Source organism: Bos indicus, chromosome 24 (assembly GCF_029378745.1).
Source record: "Bos indicus isolate NIAB-ARS_2022 breed Sahiwal x Tharparkar chromosome 24, NIAB-ARS_B.indTharparkar_mat_pri_1.0, whole genome shotgun sequence".
NCBI lineage: Eukaryota > Metazoa > Chordata > Mammalia > Artiodactyla > Bovidae > Bos > Bos indicus.
In genome coordinates this window covers 42,240,416-42,259,993 of record NC_091783.1, presented here as the reverse complement: position 1 = coordinate 42,259,993, position 19,578 = coordinate 42,240,416, and the positions used below count along the sequence as shown (strand labels likewise).

Sequence of the window (19,578 nt, the reverse complement as noted above, 5' to 3'; positions counted from 1 at the left end):
AAGTTTCCCAGCTATGACACAAAGCCACCACGTGGGCAGCACCCGCCTACACTGAAGCCCTGTGTGTCACCCCGTGGAATGAAGGGCAAAGGAAACCAACACAGCTATGAAGACGCTGCCTGTAGTGCCCTGACCATCACACACCATGGTCTCTAAACCCAGGGGTCCCATGCCTTCCACAGCACCCACAACACCGAAGCAGACTCAACGTCCTGAAGTGATCACAGCAGCTTTCACAATCTAGCCTTTACTGGACACTCACCAAGTATCAAGAACTCTGCATGAATTATGTCATCTAACCCTAATAACAAGCCATGAGGCTGATACTTTTATTACTTATTATTCTCACTTTACAGATGAGTCAACTGTGACTCAGTATAAGAACACTTGTCCAAGGTCAGACAAGCACAGAACCGTGCAAGTGGGAAGTCAAAGCAGGTTTGTCTCCAGGGCCTGAATTCTCATAAATTCTCTATAGATTCTATGTGAACTACCTGGCTGTATTTATTTCCTAATTCATAAGCCATTCTAGGTTGACTTCTGCAGCATTAAGGCATGAAACTGCAGTCAAATCAGTAATACAGGAAAAAGATTTTTAATGGTTACTGTATTTCCCTTGGTTCCACAGGAAAAACATTTCCAGAAATGTTTCCACCAAGAAAACAGTTTTTCTCTTTTATACCAAAGAATGCCCTAACACATAAAGCTACCTAACTTTATTTACCTTTACTCCATTTTCCCCCAAACATACTGAAATATCAGACCTGAGAGAATGTGAGCTCCGTGAAGACTGGTCTCATGTACAGCTTGCCCCCAGCTGCTAGGACAATCCCTGGCACAGCAGGTACTAAATAAATGTCATCATAGAAGCATTCGTGTAAAAACAAACAGAGGACCACTTCAGGAAACAAAATGAATCAATTCAAGATGGTTTATAGTTATTAAAATACTAAACATACCTTTTTATAAGGTTTCATTACTACAAAAAGTATGGACGCGAGATTAATACAAAAGCCAAACTTCACTATTTTATTTAAACATACCACCCTTATGGCAGAAAGTGAAGAACTAAAGAGCCTCTTGATGAAAGTGAAAGAGGAGAGTGAAAAAGTTGGCTTAAAACTCAACATTCAGAAAAGTAAGATCATGGCATCTGGTCCCATCACTTCATGGCAAATAGATGGGGAAACAATGGAAACGGTGAGAGACTTTATTTTCTTGGGCTCCAAAATCACTGCAGATGGTGACTGCAGCCATGAAATTAAAAGACCCTTGCTCCTTGGAAGAAAAGCTATGACCAACCTAAACAGCATATTAAAAAGCAGAGACATTACTTTGCCAACAAAGGTCCGTCTAGGCAAAGCTATGGTTTTTCCAGCAGTCATGTATGCATATAAGTTGGACTATAAAGAAAGCTGAGGGCCGAAGAATTGATGCTTTTGAACTGTGGTGTTGGAGAAGACTCTTGAGAGTCCCCTGGATTGCAAGGAGATCCAACCAGTCAATCCCAAAGGAAATCAGTCCTGAATATTCACTGGAAGGACTGATGCTGAAGCTAAAACTCCAATACTTTGGGCCACCTGATGGGAAGAACCGACTCATTGGAAAAGACCCTGATGCTGGGAAAGACTGAAAGCAGGAGCAGAAGGGGACAACAGAGGATGAGATGGTTGGATAGAATCACCGACTCAACGGACATGAGTTTGAGTAAGCTCCAGGAGTTGGTGATGGACAGGGAGGCCTGGCGTGCTGCAGTCCCATGGGGTCACAAAGAGTCGGACACAATTGAGCGACTGAACTGAACTATTTCTTTGATTTGAACTATATCTTTGATTTCGTAAACTGTTTCACTGCCCTCGTTTATCCATATTACATAATCAGCAAAAAAACCTCAGAATTCATCATGAAAAATCTCCAAAATCCACTTAAGGTAGTAGTGTGTGGTCATTTCTAGGGGCTTGGAGTCAGGGTTACAAGTGACCAGCAGGCAGGAACCATGTCCTTTCTTTACCTGGCAGCGCTTTCAGTTAACTTAGCAGTGTTCTGAGCACACAGTCAAGTACTCACCCATCATCTGCCAGTGAAGAAGCATGGGCACCATGCAGTCAAAGCACTGACTCTCATCCTCCCTGTGGGAGGCGGGGCTGTGGGCGGTGTGCCCTTGAGCAAATCTTGTCACTTCTCCAGCACAGCCTAACCCCTACTCCAGCTTAGCAGGCAAAACCAGCTCCAATTCCTAAACTCCTCTCAGTCCTAAAACTACATGACATTTGGGAACAACTTTACTGCCTTAATTAGAAAACACCTACTACTCCAGGGAAGCAGGGCAGATAATCCAATCTCAGATGATCACGGCCTTACTGACATTCAGCATAAAGCTACTAAACATTTTAGGAGTACTCTTTCTGACCTTCTGATGCACAGACTGCTCACTCTGACCTAAACAATCTTTGTGACAGAGAATACACAACTGCACTGTATTCACCAAGAAATGAAACAATTTGATTTGTAACATTTTTATATAAATTTTGTTCTTCCACTGTGCAACATTATAAAGAAAAATCGTATGTACACACACATAAAATTTAATGCTTGCAATTAAAATTAAACATTAAATGTGGAGGCTGCTTAAGCGAACACCTTCATTAAAAGAGAAATAAGTGCTTCATATCTGAAGAGTTTAGACTACTTTTTAAAACCTAGGTTGGCAGGATAGGAAAGAATAAAAGAGAAATGGATACTTTGGGGAGAACTTGAAATAAATGTTTGAGCACCACTTATAAATCTAAAGCTCTTGTTAGACTAGAAGCAAAATAGTTATGAAAAAATTATCAACAATACTATAAATTTTACGGAGAAGGCAATGGCACCCGACTCCAGTACTCTTGCCTGGAAAATCGCATGGACAGAGGAGCCTGGTAGGCTGCAGTCCATGGGGTCGCTAAGAGTCAGACGTGACTCAGAGACTTCACCTTCATGCATTGGAGAAGGAAATGGCAACGCACTCCAGTGTTCTTGCCTGGAGAATCCCAGGGACGGGGGAGCCTGGTGGGCTGCCGTCTATGGGTCACACAGAGTCGGACACGACTGAAACGACTTAGCAGCAGCAGCAACAGGTGTTATAGGTGGTAGGATTGAGAATTTGCTTTATACTGTTCTATACTTTCTCAACTTTCGACATCAAGCACTGATTTTACAATCAGAAGGGATTTTTAAACATGGATTCATATTAGCTTAATTTATTCATAAAAGCTTTTATTTTTAAAGTCAGGGTGGGGGTACTGAGAAGATACAAAAAAGCTATCTTTGGAAGATGTGGTTATTGAGATGTTTGGCAGTGGGAACCATACTCAGAAAACAAAACCAAGGAATTCATCTTCCCCTATAAGCTATAAAAGTAAAATTTGTTCATAGAGAAAACAAACAGAAAACACACACTGTGATGCAAAGGTACTCTATCCCTTCAAAGGTGTACCAGTCACTCCAATTTATGTCAGATTATCCAAGCACCAAAATAAAATACATGTGTATAAATATATATATATGGAAATATATAGCTACAAAATAAAAGGCTGTCAAAATGTAGCCCATAAGAAACCTGTCAAATTATACTGCAAACTAGTACTTTAAAGTCCTCTCATATTAACACTGCCTGGAAACTCCCATGGATGGAGGAGCCTGGTGGGCTGCAGTCCATGGGGTCACTAAGAGTCAGACACGACAGAGCAACTTCACTTTCACTTTTCACTTTCATGCATTGGAGAAGGAAATGGCAACCCACTCCAGTGTTCTTGCGTGGAGAATCCCAGGGACGGCAGAGCCTGGTGGGCTGCTCTCTATGGGGTAGCACAGAGTTGGACACGACTGATGTGACTTAGCAGCATATTAATAATTCTTTAACATATCTATTTTTTAAAATGGCAACTGAAATCAATCATATCCTTTAAAAGTTGAAATACAAATAACTAAACATCTCATTAATTTAAACATGAATTTTGAAAACAGTACCAAATGTTGGCAGTAACTCTACCACAGTTAACATCCCAAATGCCAGAGAAAAGCAGCTAAGCAAACTACAGCATATTAATAACACAGCATCAAAGATGGCAGCTATAAAAATTTAAGACGTTGGTGGAGATTATTTTTGTAAACTGAAACATGTCACAGTCATCAAGTTGAACATATTCTCTTAAGTTTTGTAGTCTAATTTTATTTAAGCAAGGAGTTTTACTAGGAAGAATACAATCACATTAAGAGTTGATTCTAAAGATCCACTCAATCTATGGCACAGGAAATGAAGTACAGCTGGCCTCACAAAAGGCTACTTTCAAGAGAAACTGCCACCTGGATCCACAAGCTCTCTGTCATCTGCTCTCCCCTTCCTCTCAGCTAGCTGCTTCTGCTTGCACAGGGCCCACTGCAGCCACTGTCTCCAACCCTCTGCGACCTCAAAAGTCTTTCAAGAGGAGACATCAAAACATTGACTGTCAGCCATCCATACATACACGGTCCAGCCTGGGGGAGATGCCCACCACAAGACCAATGAGTCCAGTAGTCTGGACACAGAGGGAGGGCTCCTGTGAGCGTCCACACTGCTCTTAAATACAGTCTGTGTGGGCAAGGCCGATTCTCTGAGTAACAAACACCCTCGACAATCTACCATGCTTCTCACCAGGGACCACCAACTGATGCTGACAGTAGGAGTTCAATTTGTCAGCTGTCACAGGACACTGTGATTTATAATCATAAGGACACTTATGATTTATAAATTAGATCCACTTTCAAACAAACATGGTTTTCTACTTGTCTTCATATGCCTTAATTTTAACTGTTACTGGATGGTTACAGATTTGTTTTCTACTGACCTTACATAGGCACCTCATTGTAGGACAATTGAAACTTTTGATACAATCTCCCAAAGTATCAAGTCTAATAACAAAATAATTTTTTCTCTTACTATGAAGAGCATTGAATGTTCATGCAGAAATCTTGAAAAACACAGAAAAGTAAAAACAAAAGCATCCTAAAGTAGACCTAAGGACTGCTGACGTCCTTTTCTTTCTGATCTTTTTCCTCACACATGTTACCATAAATACACTCATATTTACGAAACTTCTCATGGGCGGGATAAGGCTGTCATCACCAATCAACTTATCACTAGAAAGGGGACAAGCAGCCATTATCACCTGATGTGACACAATTCTATCTATGAAGTATCTGTACCAAAAAAATACTGAAACCTGAATCTTTAAGCCCTTAAATCCAACTCCAAACTTACACGAAATACATACCAGAAATATCACAAGTCTGGGACACTCCACTGGACAACGACGGGGTCTTTTCAACAAGTGAATGGTGCGATAAAAAGCAGGTGGACGAGGCATTGCCAAAGATTAGGACAACCTGACACCCAGCAACCAAAAATCAGCACTATGGGAAGATTTCAACAGACCAAACATCAGATTACTGAAAAATTACTTTTGGTTTTATGAAGTGACAATGGTGTCATGATTATGTAAAGAAAAAGCCTCTTTTTTCTTATTAGAAATGAAAGCTCAAATATTCAGGCTTGAGATGTTATGATAGCCAGAATTTGTTTAAAATACTGCAGTAATCCTACTCTCCCCAAAACAGTAAAATACTAATAATCATTAAACTTACAATTATATGAAGCTATTAAAGAGTACAGAAGTTCATTAAGTTACAGAAAGTTTTTTATGAATGTTTTTAAAGTTTTCATAAGGAATTTTAGAGTAATCTGAGTCATATTTTAGGCATAATAAACCCAGTAAACAAGCATTTGCAAAAATAACTGACCCTCCCTTTACATTTAATTTTTTTTAATCAAGAAATTTTCTTTAGTGGTCACACAATATTACATTTTGTGGTCTGTAAAGTTTAATAAACTGGTGAATATTATGTTCTTTTAAACCAATTTTTTATTAAGGAAAGCAAGATCCATGCTATATTAACTACTATATCCTCTGAAAGACAGGAGTTCACTGCAGGGTCAGTAAAGATAACAGAAGCAGCAAGACAAAGAGTTAGCAAGCCCCTCTGAAAGCAATGATAAAGGGGTCCTTGCTACAAGACTTGCCTCACAGCTCATCTCCACATGGTTAAGGAACAGGTAATTATTACAATATAGAAAACAACAACAAAATTACCAATACTAACAATCACAAAATACCAAACTCAGAAGAACCTCATCAAGGTCTCCCAATTCTTATGTTCTTCCATTTCATAGAATTGTGTTTCCGTTTTGCACTCAACCATCCTATGCATTCACAAACCTTTACAGCCAGACCACCACCGAGAAATCACCCACCCCTGCTTCTCTGCTTCTCACTTCACAAATGAAAAAAGCGAAGCACAGTAGTCAGCTCTTAACAAAATACCCTCTTCTGGAACTACAAAGCTCTGAAAACACTACCTGCAAAGGCAGACGAAGCATCTACTGAAAGACGCAAGGCTAAAACCATGACAATTAGAGGACAGTGGGATGGTCTGAGTCTTATTAACGCGATCAACACTGACTGGGCAATCACCCAGGCCAGATCTTGTTATCACGGATATAAAAATAAATGGGCATATCCTCAAGCGCTTCACAAACAGCTTGTGAGAGAAAAGTATGTAAACATCAGTACTGTGCCATGTGGTGAGTGCGGTAATTGCCAGTGAGCAGCACCGAGGACAGGGTCAAGAAAACGGCAGTGGCCCGGGGCCTGGAGAGCCAGAGACAGCACCGGAGGTAGGGCTCCTGCAGGGGAGACAGCCCTCCGGACAGGAGGTGATGACATTCGGAATCGAGCATGCAGAGGCCTGCAGCACTGACGGCGTCTGGAGAAACCGCTGCATGCAAGCAAAGCTACAGCAGAGGTGAACTGAAGAGGCAGGCGCGGATCTGGGCTCCAGTAAGTGCGTAACAGGAAAATGCTACAGGTTCTTCAACCAGGGAGGCAATAGGATCTGGTGTGCGCTTTTCACAGGGTAGTTCTTTCAGCATCCGTGAGGACAACAGGCTGGAGGAAGTGGGACACAAGGAGAAAGGGACCAGCCTGCTGACCGGTAGAGGAAAGAGAATCACCTGAAGCAAAGAAACGAGCCAAGTCCAGATCCCTCCCGAGTCAGGCACGTGGACCCCAAATGCCCATGGGTTCCCTCCTTAAGTCCAGCTGGAGGACCTAAATGCAGCTACCCTATCTGAGGAGGTCAGGACCTTCCCGCAGGTGCTCTCCCAGGCCCCTGAATGCTGCCAGCATCTGCCAGCTCCCCTCTCCAGCTGTGCAGCCAGAGACCGCAGCGCTGTCCGGACACTCTCCCGCCGTGCACACACCCAACAGACCCCCTCAAACGTCTCACCATCCCCACCACTGCCCCTCCAGCAGTCAGCACCTGCATGGACGGCAGCCACAGCATGGGTCATCTCTCGCTCCCTCCAACACAAGTCCACACTATGACCAGATTACAACACTCCTGTCAACACAAACGTGGTGTCAGCCCACTACCTCCACACCTCTGCCTTCTCCCCACTGAAGATCAACAGTGGGTCAAGATAAAAACAGAACTGCTAAGCCAACACCCATGCATCCTGGCTGACCCAGCGACTGGGGTACTGACCCCGCAGCCTTGTAAACACAGGAGAGGTTATTTAACACATCGAACACCACACCCTCCTGCCTCAGAACCCTTGCACCTGCCGCTCCAGGAGTGTACTCCTTTCCTCTTCACCCAGATAACTTCCACTCACTCTTGGAATCTTAGTCAACCTGTAGCAGCCTTCCTCGACCACATCAAAAACCCCTATTTCACGTTCTCACAGCACCACAGACTCTTCAAAGCTAATTTGTCTTCTGATGATCTGATTAGCTTCTACCGCTCCCATGACCATCACCTCATAAAAATAAAGATTCTTTTACTCAAAACTGTAGTTCCAACACTTATTCAGTGTGCATCACATATAGTAGAAACTCAATTCTTTCTTATATAGCTGAATGAATTAAAGCAAATGAATTGAGAAACTGAGCTGCATTTAAAAGGAGAGATTCAAAAGTTATCTCTGGGATGCAAAAATACAGACTTTAATTTTTAGATGTGCACAGCATTTCTGGAATGAGTAATCAAGATGCCACAAAAAAGAAATTAACAACATAGGAAAAGGAGTAGGCGTGCACGTAAAAAGCCCAGTTCAGGATACGAAGAGTTTGAGATATCTGTGCATGTGTGCTGAGTCGAGGCCTACTCATTGTGACCCCATGGACTGCAGCCCGCCAGGCTCCTCTGTCCATGAATTTCCCAGGAAAGAATACTGGAGTGGTTGCCATTTCCTTTTCCAGGGAACCTGCGACCCAGGGATCGAACCCAGGTCTCCCTCATTGCAGGCGAATTTTTTATCACTGAGCCACCACCTGTACTGTGCTTAGTCACTCAGTCGTGTCTGACTCTTTGTGACCTCATGGGCTGTAGCCTGCCAAGTTCCTCTATCCATGGGGATTCTCCAGGCAAGAACACTGGAGTGGGTACCCTATCCCTTCTCCAGGGGACCGTCCCAAACCAGGAATCGAACCAAAGTCTCCTGCATTGCAGGCAGTTTCTTTACCAGGTGAACTACCAAGGAGCCACCTGCTGCTGCTAAGTCACTTCAGTCATGTCCGACTCTGTGTGACCCCATAGACAGCAGCCCACCAGGCTCCCCTGTCCCTGGGATTCTCCACACAGGAACACTGGAGTGGGTTGCCATTTCCTTCTCCAATGCATGAAAGTGAAAAGTGAAAGTGAAGTCACTCAGTCGTGTCCGACTCTTCACGACCCCATGGACTGCAGCCTACCAGGCTCCTCCATCCATGGGATTTGCCACGCAAGAGGACTGGAGTGGGGTGCCATTGCCTTCCCCAAGGGAACCACCTGCTGCTGCTGCTGCTGCTGTCGCTTCAGTCGTGTCCGACTCTGTGCGACCCCATAGACGGCAGCCCATCAGGGTCCCCCGTCCCTGGGATTCTCCAGGCAAAGAACACTGGAGGGGGTTGCCATTTCCTTCTCCAATGCATGAAAGTGAAAAGTGAAAGTGAAGTCACTCAGTCGTGTCCGACTCTTCACGACCCCATGGACTGCAGCCTACCAGGCTCCTCCATCCATGGGATTTTCCAGGCAAGAAAGAGGACTGGAGTGGGGTGCCACTGCCTTCTCCAGGGAGCCACCTGAGCAACATTCAAATCCAGGATAGTCAAGAAGTAATCAGTATGTGGTAAAGAACCCATCTGCCAACGCAGGAGACAGAAAAGAGGCAGAGGCTCAACCCCTGGGTTGGGGAGATCTCCTGGAGGGGAACATGGCGACCCACTCCAGCATTCTTGCCTAGACAATTCCATGGACAGAGGAGTGTGGTGGGCTACAGTCCATAAGGTCGCAAAGAGTCAGACATGACTGAGGCAACTTAGCATGCATGCACCCCATCAGTATGGACTCCAAAGCGGATGGCGACATGAGGAACTTCCCAACCTAGGATCAAACCCATGCCCCCTGCAGTCAAAGCACAGTCTTAACCACTGTACCACTGAGCAATCCCCCAAAGCTGATTTTAACTCTGAACTCAACACAGATTTGGGTGTACAGCAATGTGTGAAAAGAGCATGGAGGAGACAGAGAAGCCCTCAAAACAAGGGAGACTGAACAAGGGAAGTTCAGAGTGAGATAAAATTGAAACCAAATCAGAATCTCAAAAACACGAGCATTTAAGAAAAAGGAGGTAACAAATCAGACAGCAAAGATGAAGGCTGGAGAACAACTGTGTCACAGGAGTCAGAAGAATCGAGTTATTAAAAAGCGAGCTGTCAACACTGGGAAGTGCCAAAGACACGTCCAGGGAGACAGAAAGCACCGTGGTCACCACAGTGGCCATCAGAAGAGACCCGGAACTCCTACTGCTTTTCCAAGAAGCCTGACCACAAAGGAAACAAAGCCCAGGAGACATGAGAGCCTCAGGGAGCTGGGAGTCAAGGAAGTACAATATCTTGCTGGTTTGTTTGTTTTTAAAAGGGAAGACTTAGGTTTATGTGTTCTTATGTTTAAAGGAAACGTTGACAGAGAAAATACCTGCTGAAACAGGGTCTGAGTCATAAGCCATCTCTACCTTAACCAGCAAAACCAGCAGAACCAACAAGCTTGGACATGAGAAGGGCTCTGCCTTCTCAGGGAAGTGTGGACGTGTGCCGACGAACAGGTGCTACAAGAGGGGACAGCACATCCCAGAGGGCGTGTATGCCGCACTTAAAAGAGTTACGCTCTCACCCAGAGGGCAGTCAAGAGCTCCCTGAAAACGGTTAAGGAAGATATGACACCCATGTCCAGGGTGTGGGGAAACAGGCCAGGGGTCTGATGTAGCCGCTGTGAAACGAGAGTGAGTGGAGACGCCTGCAACGGTGCCACACACCCTCCAGGAGGAGGCTTGTTTCCCATCCTCCCTTGGGTCTCTTCTTCCTGATGTGCTGCTATCCAAAGATGCTTTGTCTGAACATCACTGGTCCCTGGTCGCTCAGAGCGCTTAGTTTTCTTTACTGATGCTATTACTACGGGCCACCTTCAACACAATGATTTTGGTCTATTTTCCTTTCTCCGATCATGGCCAGTAAGAATATATTCACAACTTATTTCAGCACTTTCTAAACTTTCTTCTCCAAACTTCCCTCCAAAATGAACAGGCTGGAAAAATAAAATGTTGTATAATACAAAGGAAAAAATTTTACAAGAGTAAATAAACACTTTAAAGACCCCCCCAAAAAAAGTCTCACATGTAATGCAAAATTTCACACCTGAATTCTATGTCAAATTACTGCCAAAGCTTAAAAAACAGAATTTTAAAATATCTACATCTTTTTCTTTACTAATGCAACAAAAAAACTACTTCAGAGTTCATGACATTATAAAAGTACTTTCATATAAACAATTGTATAAAACAAACTAGAATAAAATATTAATGTAGGAAATGTATTAAACTGTTATTTGCTTCTCCAAAATTGTGCAAAGTGCCAATAATTCATAGCAAGATGACTTTATTATGCATGTAACAGAAAAATGCACCATACAATCTCAAAATGATTAAATGATTCATTCTTGGAGAAACTATCTTAATCAAATGTAAAGTTAAAATAATTCAAATAAATCTACCAGAAGATGACATTTTGCAAAAATATCCTTAAACAGACTTCAACTAAAAACTGCAGATGATTTAAAGTAGAGTTGAAAGATTTTTTTCACACCATCATCAAAATTAGCATGAAGAGAATTGCTGATTTCAAATGAGTCTCCTCACTTAATGCTGAACTGGTCTTTGGAATACCGAGGTTTCCATCAACAACTTATTTACCTCTGACTAAAAGAGTAACTTTTAAGAAGGAAGGAATCAAATGACACCAAATGTAGCCTCCCAATTCGTCCTACCCGCTCTACTTTCCCAATCCTCCCCATTCCGTACTCTTAAACAGAAGCACACAGCACACCCTGGGTACCTAAGCACAAGCCAAACTTTTCTCACATCAGGAAAGGAGCAAAGCATTCCCATGACCTGCGCTCCCGCTTCCCCAATTGAAAGCAAGCCAATAAAAGTGTCGGAGAAGACTCTTCAGAGTCCCTTGGACTTCAAGCAGATCAAACCAGTCAATCCTAAAGAAAATCAACCCTGAATATCCATTGGAAGGACTGATGTTGATGCTGAAGCTCCAACACTTTGGCCACCTGATGCGAAGAGCCAACTCACTGGAAAAGATTCTGATGTTGGGAAAAACTGAAGGCAAAAAGAAGGGGATGGCAGAGGATGAGATGGTTAAATAGCATCACCCAACAATGGACATGAATCTGAGCAAATTCTGGGAGACAGTGCAGGACACTGGAGCCTGATGTGCTACAGTACAGTCCATGGGGGTCACAGTCATACAGGACTTGGCGACTGAACAACTCCTCCTAAAACAAGTGGGGAGGAAGGAAGAAGGGGCTTCTTTCCTCATACTTGCTTTGCCTCTGTTACAGCATCTGCAGGCGTCTTCCATCTGGGAGTTCAAGCACTAAGAAAAACATGTTTTACTCCTTAAACTACAAACTGTGGTTCTTTTCTCCACCTTGCTTAGCACTGAATCCCCAAATACAAGCTGATGTTTGCTGAGTAAATTACTCATTGTTGAATACTCTTCATCAAATATAGAGATGGTACAAAGCTTTCAATAGTGTTTGCTAAGTAAATGGCCCAGTTGAGTATGTGTCCCTAATAAACTTTTCCATGAAATCCTTTTTTAAAAAATGTCAACTAATGTCCAAACTTTAATAGGCCTTGTGAATTACTTTCATCCGTAACACAAGAATCTGTTCTGTAATCATAGCCAGTTAATTCTTCAATACCTAAAATAAGCATCTGGCAAGTCTTTGGGTTGGGGTTTTGGTTGTTCCTTTAACTTGCCTCTTTGCTATTATTAGCCTCTTACTACTCAAACGGTAAAGAATCCAAAGAAGATTTCGCCGGTAAAAAATCCACCTGCAATTCAAGAGACTTAAGAAACGGAGATTTGATTCCTGGGTGGGGAAGATCCCCTGGAGAAGGAAATGACAACCCACGCCAGTATTCCTGCCTGGAGAATCCCATGGACAGACGAGCCTGGCAGGCAACAGTCCATGGAGTCAGCAAAGAGACGGAGACGACTGAGCCAGTAAGCATGTCATTGAAACGTACCGACTTCTCTAAGTTTCTTCTTAGAAACTTAGAGATCTCTGTGAACACTTCTTGACCTAAAACTAGTTTTAACGGCGTCCAGGTCCCTAATGGCAACACACACAGATTAACGAGAAAACTTCCTCTGTAAAATCAGCCTCCCCTAAAATAAGTGCAAAACACCTAAACTCTCAGAAGAACTACCTACCATAAAGGTTTACATTAAATTCTTCTATTCTCAGATAAGAGCTACAGAGTTAGGTAGTACCTGAACTTTGGTATTCATGATTCCCCTAGGTGTTTTATTAACCCCCCTTTCAGCGAAAACTATGTAAACTCACGTTACGCCCATAAACTTGCTACAATAAAATGCACTTAAGAAGCCTCGCTAAATATTTCATGGAGTCGTCTTAAAACCGAATTCTCACCTAACACGCGGCTCACTGACATTTCCATTCAAAGAAACTCGCAAATGCACTGAAGAGCTTGCAAAATACAGGTTTTATACACAACTCCTCTCATAGCGGCAGAATACATCTTAAAGCTCTTAAACTATTTAAAACGTGTCCTACGGAAACCAAGGTGTTTTCTTTCGCACTCCATTTCTTTCGGTTTGATTCTCTAAAGCACTGGAGCGGCCTCACAGTCCCAAGCCCGTGTGCTCGTGGGGCCCCCGGAATGAAGGACGAGTCACGGGCTCCGCAAGCTCCCCGCGCCCGCAGCATCCCCAGCAAGAACCGCCTGAGTCGCTCCCGCGGCCCCCGGGTCCCCGCGCAGGTGACGCCCCGCGCAGGTGTCGCCCGGCGCGGAGGACGTCCAGCCGCCTCCGGCCCGCTGACGCAAAGCCCGGCCCGCGCCCGCGCCAGACCGACGACCGCCCTGCCTGCCCCGCGTCCCCGGCAAGCCGCCCACGCCCGGACCCCGCCCCGGCCCACGGGCCAAGGACAAGGCCGCCGCCGCAGCGAGGCGCCCGCGGGCCGCAAGATGGCGGCGGGAGGCGGGAGGGGCGCGCGCGCCCGCGCGGGCGGGGCCGGACCGGGCGCGGGCGGCGGGGGAGGGGGCCCACCGGGCGCGGCCGCCACCCACTGCCCGCCGCTCCCGCAGGCCGCCCCTGCCAACCTTTGAATTTGAGGTCTGTGGGCGGGTCGAGGACTAGGATCTGCTCGTGCTTCGCCATGGTCCCGGAGGCGGACGCCATCGGAGACAGCGCAGAGCGGGGGCGCGCCCGCGGCGGGTCGCTAGCTGCGGGCGGGGGGCGGCGACGGCGCGGGTCGGCCCGGCTCGACGCAGGGCCAGCGCTCGGCTCCCGAACCCGACACCCGCCGCTCTGTCGGCGACTCGCTGGGCCGCTCGCCGGTCCGCAGCTCCGGGTCTCACAACTGACTCAACCCCACACCAGCCGCCGCGGCCACGCGCACTGCGATCCTCGGCGCCCCACGTGACGCTTCTGCGTGCCTACGTGCGCGCCCCGGCGGCCGCGAGACCTCGCGCCCGGCCCGCCCTCCACGCCGTCAGGCGCGACCGGCTGCTGCGCCTGCGTGTCCCTGGCCCGCCGCGCTCTGAGCCTAGCCCAGCTGTCAAGGGAGCGGGCGTGGACGGGGCGGAGCTCAGCTCCCTGGCACTGACGCGGCGCGCACCGCAGAGCGGGAGGGCGCAGTCCTCGGTCGTGTTCAGCTGCAGTTACGAGACTGGACTGGAAAACCCTTTAAGGTAGCCCATCGCCATCTCCCAAGCGGGAATGCCAAATAGCCGAAGTAGGCGCGAACAGGCTCGTGGACTACAACTCCCAACATGCTCCGCGCGGGGCGGGGTCTCCAGCCGGACCGGTCCTCTTGCGGCGCTGCGTGGTGCTTGCTGGGAGTTGTAGTAGCGGCTGAGCGCGGGCGGGAAGAAGGGGCGGTTGGAGGCTGGGGTGAGGCTTGCCAACTCTCATTTCGGTTCCCAAAGGATGTCTCATATGCCCTGAAAAAAGAAAAACAACTTTTGGAGACTGCCCCGAGGTTCCCCGGTTAGAAGTATAGAGGCTTCCCAGAGGAGAACATGCCAGGATCTGTTAGTATGCTCCCTCCTTAATTCTATCCATCCCTCCGTCGGTACAGCTGTGGTTCTCCAGTCCAAGCTCTCCAGCTTCCCGAATTCTCTTCTGGGATGCAAAAGCCCTTGAGGAAACACACCTCCTCTGTCGAGGACGCGTCGTTGGGGACCTGATGAGGCAAGCGTTATCAAACTGGAAATAAAAGTCAGAGTCTACAGCGTTTGTTCCTCTGTCTCTTGCTCAGTTTTGATTGATAACGATGAGCCCAAACCAAAACAGTTGTCACGTTCACATGTTGGCAGCGAATTCCATCTGCAGTATTAAGAGAGGCTGTAGTAAACTAAGCTGAAGGAGAAAAAAATGCCAACAGCAGAGTTGCTGACCAGTCTTTAACGGATCTCCAGAGTAGTCGGGGACAGGAACATGTAACAAACGAGTGTGCTGTAAATCAGCCGTCATGGTGCTGCTGGAATTCAAATCCCTGGGAAGCACCGCGTAACAACGCTCAAATTGATGCTGCCGCGGTGGAGGAGGAGCCCAGTTGCTCTAGAAAACAAACCAGACAAATGGGACAGTGGCCTAGCCGTGGACACAGAGTCCACGTCCTCACTGCAGTACAGGCATCGGAACCCACTTGGGAACAGCTCTCCGGAGTAGCTAACCTAGCATGCGCACAAGGCTGTAGGCTGTGCCCAAGGAGAGCAGTGTAGCTTCAGCAGGATGCCAGAGCTTAATTTGTTGGAAATGCGTGCGTCCTCAGTCCTGTCGACTCCCTGCGACCCCATGGACTGTAGCCCGCCAAGCCGCTCTGTCCAGGGGATTCTCCAGGCAAGAATACTGGAGTGGGTTGTCATTTTCTTCTCCAGGGGGGTCTTCTGGACCCAGGGATGGAAACCATGTCACCTGCCTTGGCAGGCAGATTCTTTACCACGGAGCCAATTGTTTGAAAAGCATCTTCTAAATTTACCTATCCTTTGATTTTCTGCTATTCACAAAATTATTTTGAAATTTCAATTCTCTTTAAAGGAAAATACAGAAAATCTGTTCAAGAGGCTTTAAGATTTAAAAACAAAATAGTTGAAGTTGACAATCTCCCCATGGTATGTGGTACCATATATGTTTAGTCGTGAACTGACGACCTTTAAGCTATCACAAAGTCAAGTTCCTTTTCAGCTTGTTGCAGAACTCTAATCCATGGGTAAGTTAGCCTGGCCAACTGGCCCCTCCATGACTAGGTGAACACTTGTCTCCCAGCAAGCTGACTGGGAACCCCCGGTAGCAGACCCAGCAGGCTGAGGGCTTTGCCTGTTTCCCTGCTGTGGGGCAGGTTGGCCTATTCACCACAAATTCAGGAGGAAGCCGGAAATGGATATATTGCAGTTTCCACATCTGTATCATTCAGAAACTTCTGCCTATTTGAGTTATCACCTCTGCAATCAACTGATTTTCTCTTTGCAGTATAGCTTCAAAAATGGAATAGAGTCTAAACCCATAAGAATCTACATATCTGGTGGTCTAAGAATACATGAAACTTCTTTGGAAGAATTCTTCTATTACTATTTTAGAGCACTGCACTGTGAATGACTCAGAGTCCCCCTGAATCACCTACCCCTCATTCAACAGTGCACTGTTTAAGTGCTTTGTGCTTTGTTTTCATTTTTTAGTTTTTTTATGCCACATGGTGTGTGGGATCTTAGTTCCCTGACCAGAGATTGAACCACACCGCCTGCATTGGAAGCACACAGTCTTAACCACTGGACCACCAGAGAAGTCTTGTTTGTGCTTTGGTGTTTTTAAATACCTTTCTTCTTACACTTCGAAGAACTTTACAAACATCACTCGCTACTCAGAACAACCTCATAACAGTTGGCAAGTGTTACTTTTGTTGTTAAATATGGAAATGAAAACATAGGTGAGAGCATCTCATGTCAGTTAATAGACCCACACTGGAGGGGAGGAATTGCCCAGTTTTCTCTTCTGTGCATTTTCGCTCTTCGCAAAGCCACAATAAAATGACATTCGAAAGTGATTAAGGCAACAACTGTTTTAAGTGTAACTGACTTATATTGTTTCTACATTGACACACAGCTTCCCAAAGATCCCTTAAGATAATAACCAAAGATATACTCAAGCATATTCTTTAACTCCCAAGTTTTCAGGTGTCCAAGAGGTACAAAGTCCTCGAATATTACTTCAACCCACTTGAATCATGAGTAATACTCATCTTTGTACAGATTATCTCTTAGGAGTTTGGCAAGAATTTAAAAAAAAAAAAAAACACCAATTTCCAGTACAAATGATAACAAAGTACAATTGTCTTCTCCATCTTTAAATATGTTAACCTTTACTATAGAGATGCTGTATAATTATGAATTTATGGACAATTCTCTGCATAATTTATTTCAGTAAACATTTAAATGAGCATATCTTCAACAGATACTGAGGCAGTAAAGTGTATAGAGTACAGGCTGGGTTCAAGTACCGTTGTCTGCTGTGTGGTCATAGCAACTGCCTTCACCTCTCTGTGCCTATTCTACATTTGTAAGTTGGAAAGAGTAACAAAAGCTCTATCCGAGGTTTGTCGTAAGAATCATATGAGTTAATACTTTATCAATGTTAAATTATTGCCTTGCCCAGCACGTGGTGGGTATTCAGGGGTGAGCCAGTTGACATGGCCTCTGCCCTTCCATCTGAAGAGGAGAGACAAGCATGAAATAGCTCCTTTGCAGCTAGGATTCTGTTCTTGGCATCAGTTCAACCAGTCAGTTAGGCTCCTGGGATATTTGAAAGTGAGACGGAGGCCAGCTCTCTGCCCCTATCTGTTTTCTGGGGAGGCAGTGGGGAGCCTTGACGCTTTCTGCAGCAGTGATCCAGTGCCCAGACTCGGGCTTCCTGGTCTCCAAAGGCAGTAAGTAGTGCAGGATCAGCAGAGGCCGCGGCTCCTGCTTGAGTGCAAAGTCCAGCTCCCCGGGTCAGAGGTCGGACCTGGTGCCTCGCAGGCAGCAGCTGCTCTAGAGAGCCTGCCCCCTCCCCCACGTTGTGTAAGCACCTAATTGCGCTGCTTCCTGCCTGTGATAATAGTAGAGGCTGCGGAGAGGGAGGTGTCGGGGAAGCCAGGAGTGGACCAAGAAAGGTGAGAGGTGTAGAAATCTAATGAGCGGTCTTATAAGGCAAGACCAGGAACCATCCATCTAAGGGTGTAAAAGGGGGAGCTGGGGTAAAACGGAAATGGAACACAGTCACTGCGCATGAGGGACTCTTTCTAAAACACTCAAATACGATGGAGAGTGAGAACCGCCTGAAACAAGCATGAGGTCAGGAAGCACCCCAGGGAAGCAATGATGAAAGTGTGGCTATGTTGGGGGTACTCCTTATAGCATATTTTTCAGACTTCTGTGAAAAATAGAGATTCCAAGAGAAGGCAGGTGGAAGCTTCACCAGATACAAATCAATGCTGGAAGAAGAGTTAGAAAAAAAAAAATGTATCCCAGGATACATTTCAGTCACTCAGCCATGTCCAGCTCTTTGGGACCCCAAGGACTATAGCCCGCCAGGTTCTCGTCTCCATGGGATTCTCCAGCAAGAATACTGGAGTGGGTTGCCATTTCTTCCTCCAGGGGTCTTCCTCACCCAGGGATCAAACCTGCATCTTCTGCATTGGCAGGCAGATTCTTTACTGCTGTGCCACCTGGGAAGCCCCTTGTATGACTATGGAAAGCAGTTAAAACTAGAAGGAATAATCTTTGTTTATGAGAAACAATTTGAAGAATGTTTTCTCAATCTTCTATTCTGTAGAAGCAATATGTGATTATTGTAACAAGTGACACAACCCAAAAAGCATATGAATAAGAAGCTTCCTCTTGAATCTCGCAATTGTCACTCCACTTCAGGTGACCAGTATAACTGTCTGGATTGTGTGCCGCTCCCCAAATTTATCCAGAACTAGAAAAATATGGCTAGTTTGGGGTTTTTTAAAATAAGAATTCTTATAAAATATATAAAAACATATCCAGTTGCTTTATTCACCTGACAGTTTAGTATGGATATCTAATCAGGTCAATTGGCAAAGATCTAACTCAGTCTTTTAATAGCTGAATCCACAGAATAGATGACCCTACTATGGTACCACTTGTTCCCTTATTGATGAACATGTAAATTGACCTAGGCTTTTATCCCAACAAACAGCACAGCAATAAACATGTGTCCTTACCACAAGATGCTTTCATTTCCACAGGAATGCTTTTATTTCCACAGGGAGAAGCCCAGTGGTGGGAACCTCTGGATCAAGCCTATTTCCTATTTCGATACATATGGCACACATTTCATCCAAAGGGTTGTAGCAGTTCACATTTCCAGTCATGGACTTAGGAGAGCGTCCATCTCCCCCACACCCCCAGTGCCCCCAGCCTCACCAAATGCTAGATCCCTCTCCACACCAGGGACTAAAGAAAAGGCATATATGTCTCCTTGGATTGCTTGGGTCAGTAGTTTTGGCCTCCAAAATGGTATATTTTCCTCAATCCATTCTTTCCCATTGAATCTATCTTCTCCTCCTGTTCATTCCATTTTCTTTCTCTAGGTTACAAAGACCAGAGCCCCTGTAAGCCCAGATTCTCTGCAGTTAATAATGTGTTTTCTCCTACAAATACATTTATTCCTTTTAAAAATAGTTTTTGCCTGAGCCATGCAGCATGTGGAATCTTAGTTATCTGACCAGCAGTCGATCCCATGCCACCTGTATTGGAAGCACAGAGTCTTAACCATTGGACTACCAGGGAAGCCCCCAAATATATTTATTCATAAAGGAAAGCAAGCAAGAAGAAATCCAAAGATGCCTATGAACAATAAA

At 45.5% G+C, this 19,578-nt stretch overlaps 1 protein-coding gene and 1 long non-coding RNA gene across 4 annotated transcripts in view; one reads left to right on the top strand and one right to left on the bottom strand.

Moving 5' to 3' along the window:
• Positions 1–14,132, bottom strand: part of VAPA (VAMP associated protein A) — a 36,035-nt gene extending 21,903 nt beyond the window's left edge. Inside the window, exon 1 of one of the 3 annotated variants that reach the window (XM_019986625.2) lies at positions 13,814–14,132. In XM_019986625.2, coding sequence (XP_019842184.1) covers positions 13,814–13,892 — 79 coding nt within the window. In that variant the 5' untranslated portion in view covers positions 13,893–14,132. Of the gene's footprint in view, positions 1–13,122; positions 13,160–13,813 lie in introns of those variants that run through there. The other 2 variants (XM_070778953.1, XM_070778952.1) reach the window with 2 other exon arrangements.
• A 46-nt stretch (positions 14,133–14,178) lies between these two features.
• LOC139179456 (uncharacterized) lies at positions 14,179–14,946 on the top strand. Its single transcript, XR_011563830.1, has 2 exons — positions 14,179–14,404; positions 14,794–14,946. It is a non-coding gene; the product is annotated as an uncharacterized lncRNA (long non-coding RNA).
• The last annotated feature ends 4,632 nt before the right edge of the window (positions 14,947–19,578 follow it).